Source organism: Salvelinus namaycush, unplaced genomic scaffold (genome assembly GCF_016432855.1).
Source record: "Salvelinus namaycush isolate Seneca unplaced genomic scaffold, SaNama_1.0 Scaffold267, whole genome shotgun sequence".
In the NCBI taxonomy this organism is placed as follows: domain Eukaryota; kingdom Metazoa; phylum Chordata; class Actinopteri; order Salmoniformes; family Salmonidae; genus Salvelinus; species Salvelinus namaycush.
In genome coordinates, this window is record NW_024059530.1 from 32,107 (window position 1) to 41,233 (window position 9,127).

The following is a 9,127-nucleotide window of genomic DNA, read 5'->3' on the forward strand; positions in this document are numbered from 1 at the left end:
TAAGGCGGTCTGCTTTAAGGCTGTCTGATTTAAGGCTGTCTGCTTTCGGGCGGTCTGCTTTAAGACTGTCTGCTTTAAGGCTGTCTGCTTTAGGGCTGTCTGCTATAAGGCTGTCTGCTTTAGGGCGGTCTGCTTTAAGGCGGTCTGCTTTAAGGCTGTCTGCTTTAAGGCTGTCTGCTTTAAGGCTGTCTGCTTTAAGGCTGTCTGCTTTAGGGCTGTCTGCTTTAAGGCTGTCTGCTTTAGGGCGGTCTGCTTTAAGGCTGTCTGCTTTAAGGCTGTCTGCTTTAAGGCTGTCTGCTATAAGGCTGTCTGCTTTAAGGCTGTCTGCTTTAGGGCTGTCTGCTTTAAGGCTGTCTGCTATAAGGCTGTCTGCTATAAGGCTGTCTGCTTTAAGGCTGTCTGCTTAAAGGCTGTCTGCTATAAGGCTGTCTGCTATAAGGCTGTCTGCTATAAGGCTGTCTGCTTTAGGGCTGTCTGCTTTAAGGCTGTCTGCTATAAGGCTGTCTGCTATAAGGCTGTCTGCTATAAGGCTGTCTGCTTTAAGGCTGTCTGCTATAAGGCTGTCTGCTTTCGGGCGGTCTGCTTGAAGGCTGTCTGCTTTAGAGCGGTCTGCTTTAAGGCTGTCTGCTTTAAGGCTGTCTGCTTTAGGGCTGTCTGCTTTAAGGCGGTCTGCTTTAGGGCGGTCTGCTTTAGGGCGGTCTGCTTTAGGGCGGTCTGCTTTAGGGCTGTCTGCTTTAAGGCTGTCTGCTTTAAGGCTGTCTGATTTAAGGCTGTCTGCTTTCGGGCGGTCTGCTTTAAGACTGTCTGCTTTAAGGCTGTCTGCTTTAGGGCTGTCTGCTTTAAGGCTGTCTGCTTTAGGGCTGTCTGCTTTAAGGCTGTCTGCTTTAGGGCTCTCTGCTTTAAGGCTGTCTGCTTTAGGGCTGTCTGCTTTAAGGCTGTCTGCTATAAGGCTGTCTGCTTTAGGGCGGTCTGCTTTAAGGCTGTCTGCTTTAGGGCGGTCTGCTTTAGGGCGGTCTGCTTTAAGGCTGTCTGCTTTAAGGCTGTCTGCTATAAGGCTGTCTGCTTTAAGGCTGTCTGCTATAAGGTTGTCTGCTTTAAGGCAGTCTGCTTTAAGGCTGTCTGCTTTAGGGCTGTCTGCTTTAAGGCTGTCTGCTTTAAGGCTGTCTGCTATAAGGCTGTCTGCTTTAAGGCTGTCTGCTATAAGGCTGTCTGCTATAAGGCTGTCTGCTTTAAGGCTGTCTGCTTTAGGGCTGTCTGCTTTAAGGCTGTCTGCTATAAGGCGGTCTGCTTTAAGGCTGTCTGCTATAAGGCTGTCTGCTATAGGGCTGTCTGCTTTAAGGCTGTCTGCTATAAGGCTGTCTGCTATAGGGCTGTCTGCTTTAAGGCTGTCTGCTATAAGGCTGTCTGCTATAAGGCTGTCTGCTTTAAGGCTGTCTGCTTTAAGGCTTTCTGCTTTAGGGCTGTCTGCTATAAGGCTGTCTGCTCTAAGGCTTTCTGCTTTAAGGCTGTCTGCTATAAGGCTGTCTGCTTTAAGGCTGTCTGCTTTCGGGTGGTCTGCTATAAGGCTGTCTGCTTTAGGGCGGTCTGCTTTAAGGCTGTCTGCTTTAGGGCGGTCTGCTTTAGGGCGGTCTGCTTTAAGGCTGTCTGCTTTAAGGCTGTCTGCTATAAGGCTGTCTGCTTTAAGGCTGTCTGCTATAAGGTTGTCTGCTTTAAGGCTGTCTGCTTTAAGGCTGTCTGCTTTAGGGCTGTCTGCTTTAAGGCTGTCTGCTATAAGGCTGTCTGCTTTAAGGCTGTCTGCTATAAGGCTGTCTGCTATAAGGCTGTCTGCTTTAAGGCTGTCTGCTTTAGGGCAGTCTGCTTTAAGGCTGTCTGCTATAAGGCGGTCTGCTTTAAGGCTGTCTGCTATAAGGCTGTCTGCTATAGGGCTGTCTGCTTTAAGGCTGTCTGCTATAAGGCTGTCTGCTATAGGGCTGTCTGCTTTAAGGCTGTCTGCTATAAGGCTGTCTGCTATAAGGCTGTCTGCTTTAAGGCTGTCTGCTTTAAGGCTTTCTGCTTTAGGGCTGTCTGCTATAAGGCTGTCTGCTCTAAGGCTTTCTGCTTTAAGGCTGTCTGCTATAAGGCTGTCTGCTTTAAGGCTGTCTGCTTTCGGGTGGTCTGCTTGAAGGCTGTCTGCTTTAGGGCGGTCTGCTTTAAGGCTGTCTGCTTTAGGGCTGTCTGCTTTAAGGCGGTCTGCTTTAGGGCGGTCTGCTTTAGGGCGGTCTGCTTTAGGGCGGTCTGCTTTAAGGCTGTCTGCTTTAAGGCTGTCTGCTTTAGGGCGGTCTGGTTTAGGGCTGTCTGCTTTAGGGCTGTCTGCTTTAGGGCTGTCTGCTTTAGGGCAGTCTGCTTTAGGGCTGTCTGCTTAGGGCTGTCTGCTTTAGGGCTGTCTGCTTTAGGGCTGTCTGCTTTAGGGCTGTCTGCTTTAGGGCGGTCTGCTTTAAGGCTGTCTGCTATAAGGCTGTCTGCTATAAGGCTGTCTGCTTTAGGGCTGTCTGCTTTAGGGCTGTCTGCTTTAGGGCTGTCTGCTTTAGGGCTGTCTGCTTTAAGGCTGTCTGCTATAAGGCTGTCTGCTATAAGGCTGTCTGCTATAAGGCTGTCTGCTTTAAGGCTGTCTGCTTTAAGGCTGTCTGCTATAAGGCTGTCTGCTATAAGGCTGTCTGCTATAAGGCTGTCTGCTATAAGGCTGTCTGCTTTAAGGCTGTCTGCTATAAGGCTGTCTGCTTTAGGGCTGTCTGCTATAAGGCTGTCTGCTATAAGGCTGTCTGCTTTAGGGCTGTCTGCTTTAAGGCTGTCTGCTATAAGGCTGTCTGCTATAAGGCTGTCTACTTTAGGGCTGTCTGCTATAAGGCTGTCTGCTATAAGGCTGTCTGCTTTAAGGCTGTCTGCTTTAGGGCTGTCTGCTATAAGGCTGTCTGCTTTAAGGCTGTCTGCTTTAGGGCGGTCTGCTTTAGGGCGGTCTGCTTTAGGGCTGTCTGTTTTAAGGCTGTCTGCTATAAGGCTGTCTGCTTTAGGGCTGTCTGCTTTAGGGCTGTCTGCTTTAAGGCTGTCTGCTATAAGGCTGTCTGCTTTAGGGCTGTCTGCTATAAGGCTGTCTGCTATAAGGCTGTCTGCTTTAGGGCTGTCTGCTATAAGGCTGTCTGCTTTAGGGCTGTCTGCTATAAGGCTGTCTGCTTTAGGGCTGTCTGCTATAAGGCTGTCTGCTATAAGGCTATCTGCTTTAAGGCTGTCTGCTTTAGGGCTGTCTGCTTTAAGGCTGTCTGCTATAAGGCTGTCTGCTTTAAGGCTGTCTGCTATAAGGCTGTCTGCTATAAGGCTGTCTGCTTTAAGGCTGTCTGCTATAAGGCTGTCTGCTTTAGGGCGGTCTGCTTTAAGGCTGTCTGCTATAAGGCTGTCTGCTATAAGGCTGTCTGCTATAAGGCTGTCTGCTTTAGGGCTGTCTGCTATAAGGCTGTCTGCTATAAGGCTGTCTGCTATAAGGCTGTCTGCTTTAGGGCTGTCTGCTATAAGGCTGTCTGCTATAAGGCTGTCTGCTATAAGGCTGTCTGCTTTAAGGCTGTCTGCTTTAGGGCGGTCTGCTTTAGGTGGGTCAGCTTTAGGGCGGTCTGCTTTAGGTGGGTCAGCTTTAGGGCGGTCTGCTTTAAGGCGGTCTGCTTTATGGCGGTCTGCTTTAGGAAAGTCAGGTAGCTCATCTATCTGTCAACAACTGGTTTGATCTCTAGCCTAGGGTCAAGCCCAGTGCAACATGTTTTCCACTGACCTCTGACCTCTCTCGATTGGCTATCTATTGGCTGTGATCTCTCTCTGTTGGGTATCCTCAGGTCATCAGCGGTCAGAGGAGGTGGAAAGGTCTGCTTTTCCCCATTGATAACTTAGCCTGGGTGCCAGTCTGTTTCTGAGTTGGCAAGAGACCAGAAACAGACTGGCACCCAGGCTACAACGATCCTTTAAACAAAACTGTGACACATTTACACCTGTTGTTCAAGATGGATTTTACACAGAAGACAGTGATGATAGCCAGATTGCAGTGATAATGTATGAGGGGTGGGTGAGTATTTTTCTCCTGTTGTATGACTCATCCCAACAGACCTTGAACCTTACACAAGGTCTGTCACATTAAGATGAATACACACACACACACGCACACGCACGCACACACACACACACACACACACACACACACACACACACACACACACACACACACACACACACACACACACACACACACACACACACACACACACACACACACACACACACACACACACACACACACACACACACACACACACACGCACCCAACCACACACGCCTAACATTTCACCACCTTACTTCTTTGAGTACAAATGCTTAACTCTCTGGACAGGAAATACACAGCAGTGTTCATGGCCATCCATCCATCCATTAACTCATTCATCCATCCATCCATCCCTCCATTAATTAATTAATCCATCCCTCCCTCTCTGCCTCCCTCCTTCCCTACCTACCTCCCTAACTACCTCCCTCCCTCTTAATTGATAAATGAAGTGCCCACATTATCAACACAATCAAATCAGATGACACTACTAAAGTAGTGCATTATATAGGGAATAGGGCTCTGGTCTAAAGTAGTGCATTATATAGGGAATAGGGCTCTGGTCTAAAGTAGTGCACTATATAGGGAATAGGGCTCTGGTCTAAAGTAGTGCATTATATAGGGAATAGGGCTCTGGTCTAAAGTAGTGCATTATATAGGGAATAGGGGTCCATTTGGAATGCATGCTTTATTTATTTTGATGTAACTGCACTCGGTCAAATGTTTATCACTATAAACACTGTGAATCTGCTCTTACCCCTGCTTCCCTCCCTCCCTGCCTCCCTCCCTGCCTCCCTGCCTCCCTGTAATCTTCCCTCAAGAACCTCTCCCAGCATGACATAGCTGTGCTACAATATCCATTCTCCATGTGGATTCCACCCAGCATTTACCCTCTCACCCCCTTCACTCAGCAGACAGTTCCTGTGGACAGCTATTACCACATCCCAAGGTAATGTGATGGTCCAGCTATACGATATAGGGTACCTGGGGAGTTTCTACAGAATACTCAGGACCCCCGTAGAGAACAATACTAAACGCCAATCAGGCTCAAGTAGTGCTCTTCCTAAACAGGCCTTTACATCCTTACAGTCCTCCGACGTGCTAGACACGGTTACGGAAGTCTCCGGAATCACAAAACGGATCATCAATATACATGTGTTATTTTATTCAAATGAAGCAGCAATACATTTTGACAAAAGAACATTACATTGATTTTTTTTTTCTTCTCCAGAATTTATTTCCATCACTTCATTCAAACACAGCATGAAAAAACGTAGACGCTAGTGACAGAGGTTTTGGTTGGAGATTTTAGTGACAAAAAATATACAATTTCACAAAAAAATTAACTTTTTCACAGATCTGTAAAATTGCAGACAAAAAAAAAAGTTGAATGAACTGTTTTAAACAAACAGAAATAGATTTCAAATTTACATTCACTCTTCCACAAGAAGTATAAAAAGCATATAGCCTGGGTACCAACCCTCATCTAGCCTGGGTACCAACCCTCATCTAGCCTGGGTACCAACCCTCATCTAGCCTGTGTGCCAACCCTCATCTAGCCTGGGTACCAAACCCTCATCTAGCCTGGGTACCAACCCTCATCTAGCCTGGGTACCAACCCTCATATCTATAAACCAGCTAGGACTGACTGCCACCAACCATCGGTCTGGCAATAACATCACTTTACAAAACAACACAGAACCAGACGGGCAAGCTATTTAAAGTGAGCGTTAACATTCAAGCAGGCGCTACTTAGCCTCCTATAATGTACACATTGTATCCTGTAGATTGGGCAGGCTGATTCGTCTGGAGATAGACACGATAGTGTGGTCAGCGTCAACTAACAGAGAATCAGAGACAGACAGGAGTGTTTCATTCACTGGAGGGTGGCTGGGCTGGGCTTTTTTGTTTTACTGGCTGGGGTGTCTAGTGTAAACAAACGAATAAAGAAGCAAATGAGGTCCCAGAGACAGGAGTGTCAATCCCTGGGGTGGCTGGGCTGGGTTTCTGCTGGGGGCTGGGGCCTGGGGCAGGGTAAGTCTCCTTACTACTCTACACCTTGTCACAGGCTAGTGTTGATACTGACCGCTCATTACATCAAAGCCTAATACTATAATCAACACATAGGCCTGTGAGTCATTCCCAGTTCACACACAGGTAAGACGTTAGCACCTACTTCAGCCTACATACAGTGTTGCATATGAATAGGTCTGTGTGGCTCGGCAGCACAGAACACAAAGGAGAAAAGGCTAACAACCATGGTTTTTTTCTCCCTCTCTCTCTCACAACCCACTCATGTTCTGACTATTTTAGTCGTTTAGCAGACACTCTTATCCAGAGTATTCCCCCCCCCCCATACTGGTCCCCCGTGGGAATCGAACCCACAACCCTGGCAGTACAAGCGCCACGCTCTACCAACGGAGCTACACGGTACTACCACACAGAGTCGATGCAGTAAAATCTCAGGTTGGAACGGGCACCAATCCAGACCATGCAAATTAGTTCAGAACATTTACATGACGGCCTTGTCCCACTGACAGGATGCTTGTGATGTACATGGTTTTAATATTCTCTCTATTCTTTCGCTTCTTACTTGGTTACCTAAACCTTGTAGGCCTACTTGACAGATACTGTACTTTTGGATAGTGACAATCTGTCAACCTGAACAATCAGGCATGCTAATGTGCCCTGTTTTTGTTGTAATCAATGTAAATCACTAATCAAAGCAACTCAATCCACAGAGAAAGAGATAAGGAGAGAGAGAGAGAGAGCCTGCTCAGAGCAGCCTAGACACCCAACCACAGACTTTTGGCTAAGTGAGCCTCAGTATCTATACCACCATCTCCAGACCAGGAGAGAACTAAGCACTTCTATAGGTCCATAGAGCTCAGTCCATTCACCACCGCTGGTTTATTCTAAAGTTACATCGTTCTTACAAAGTCTTCATAAGTTAATAAATAATAGTCTTTCTGTCCATGACCAATGGGGTCTGTATCTCAGATAAAACAGAAGAACTTCTTCCAGCTGCATTTAGAGAAGGCCTTGCTGCGCCTTTCTGACAACCGTCTCTTCTTCTCCTTCCTGACCTTGTGTTTGATGGCAGCAAAGATGGCCGCGTCGAACGCCTCTTTTAAGTTCTTCTGCGTCAACGAAGAACACTCGACATAGTCCACCGCTCTGATCTTATCCGCCATGCTCTGTGCTCGAGTGGTCAGCACCGGTTTGACCCCGCAGTGGTCCAGGTTGATCAGGACGTTGACGTCCAGCAGGAGGTCGGACTGGGTGCCCACGAGGACGATGGGAGCTGAGGGGTTGCAGGCTCGGATCTCTGGGATCCACTTGTTGGTGACATTGCGGAAGGAGGTGGGGTTGACCACACTGAAGCAGAGCAGGAAGACGTCCGTGTGGGAGTAGGAGAGGGAGCGGAAATCATCAAACACCTCCTGGAAATGTCAAGAGAGAGAGAGAGAGAGGGGTCAGGTTAGCTGATTCAGCAGAGTGTGAATACTGTCTGGGAGTCTGAACAACAACAATGGACGCCGTGACAGAGAGAGACGATGACACACACGGTATGACATGTATTGGCCTTTAGAATTTAACACTCCAATTCTACTGCTGCTACATTGTAGATGACTGATCGTTTCCTGTCACTAAATCTGTTTGTCACATTTGTGACTGATTCTACAAAGCACACTGGATGTTCCATTCCAACATGTTTCAAACCGTTGTCATTAAAAATCGGACTAATGAGATACAAGAATAACCTATTCATTACGGATGATATAATTTTCTTATTAAAAAAAAAGTTTTAAAAAAATAGTCTGATATTTTTACCTGTCCAGCTGTGTCCAATAGTTGTATTCTGACTGGGGCTCCTTCTACTTGGACTTGACCTGTTGAGGAAAACAGAAGAATACAATTATTTTTTAACTCAAGTTTGTACATAGTTTGGGTATTTCCATAAACAATTATAATTTACAGTGCAATAACCTAGTAGCCAGCAATACATTCAGTTATTCAATTGTTATAAATTATGCTAATATAAGTTTATAAACTTAGACTACAACGGTTTATATTTTTTATTTTGGGTCATTTAAAAGGTACTCACCAGAAAAGACATCAAAGCCGGTCTGTTTGTATTCCGTGGGGTATCCATTTGTGGTGTAACTGACTATCATGCTTGTCTTGCCCACAGCCCCGTCCCCCACCAGCATACAGCTGATAGCCGCTGGCTCCCTCTCCAACCCGGGCGCTGGCTCCCTCTCCAACCCGGCCTCTTGGCTCATCAGTCCGCATGAAGAGGGAACGCGGGATTCTTCACAATAATAATCCATTTGAGGTGGCATGTCCAACAACTCAAATTGAAGAATAGTAACTTCCCAGTGCAGAAGTGATCAGTCTTATTTCGATGTGCGATTCTCTAGAACAGTTTTGGTTTCTGTATGATCCTGGACCGGAACGTCTCCTCTATCGTTACTTTGATGGTTTGTGAATGACGGTGTGATGGGACTTGGTTTTGAGGGGACTTTTCCGCTCAGACAGGTTGTGATTTGCATAGCCCCGCCCCCGCTAAAAGCAGATCAAGACAGGTGTGAACTGACGCCAAGCTGAGATGAAACAATGACCATCTGACTCCCCAGCCAGCGCATTTGGTTCCTTGGAAATTGTGAGATGGTTGGCAAAGAATATATATTATTTTTTTGTGGCCCCCAACCCCATCAAAGTTGCCCATCCCTGATACCGTCTGACAAAGAACGTTGGGTGGTTGGTTGAGTTCTTATATTGCATGCTATTTTGAGATGGGGCTACTGCACAAATATTTGATGTGATATTTTTTTTGAAAGAATTAAGATAATAATGCAAAGATAAGGAAATTACAAGAATAAAGTTTACAGGGAAATCTATTGTGCAATGAATCAAAAGTACAATAAATTATTTGCAGTTGTGTATTTTCAAAACTTACTATTGTTATCCCTTTATTTTTTATTTGTTATAAAAATATATATATATATATTT

General features: G+C 46.3%; 1 protein-coding gene across 1 annotated transcript; it reads right to left on the reverse strand.

Moving 5' to 3' along the window:
* Positions 1–6,538: 6,538 nt before the first annotated feature.
* Positions 6,539–8,397, reverse strand: LOC120039368 (rho-related GTP-binding protein RhoV-like). The gene is made up of 3 exons (XM_038984796.1): positions 8,220–8,397; positions 7,946–8,004; positions 6,539–7,554 (listed from the first exon to the last, which is right to left on the reverse strand). The coding sequence occupies exons 1-3, from the start codon at positions 8,395–8,397 to the stop codon at positions 7,108–7,110; spliced, it is 684 nt and encodes a 227-aa protein (XP_038840724.1). The 3' UTR covers positions 6,539–7,107.
* Between the last annotated feature and the right edge of the window lie 730 nt (positions 8,398–9,127).

What these genes read in the sequence shown, in the direction of transcription:
- LOC120039368 (XM_038984796.1), bottom strand. Translation starts at nt 8,397, where the DNA reads ATGAGCCAAGAGGCCGGGTTGGAGAGGGAGCCAGCGCCCGGGTTGGAG. An exon ending in CGGCTTTGATGTCTTTTCTG is followed by an intron (nt 8,005 to 8,219) that starts GTGAGTACCTTT and finishes TTTCCTCAACAG; the next exon opens with GTCAAGTCCAAGTAGAAGGA. An exon ending in TATTGGACACAGCTGGACAG is followed by an intron (nt 7,555 to 7,945) that starts GTAAAAATATCA and finishes TGACATTTCCAG; the next exon opens with GAGGTGTTTGATGATTTCCG.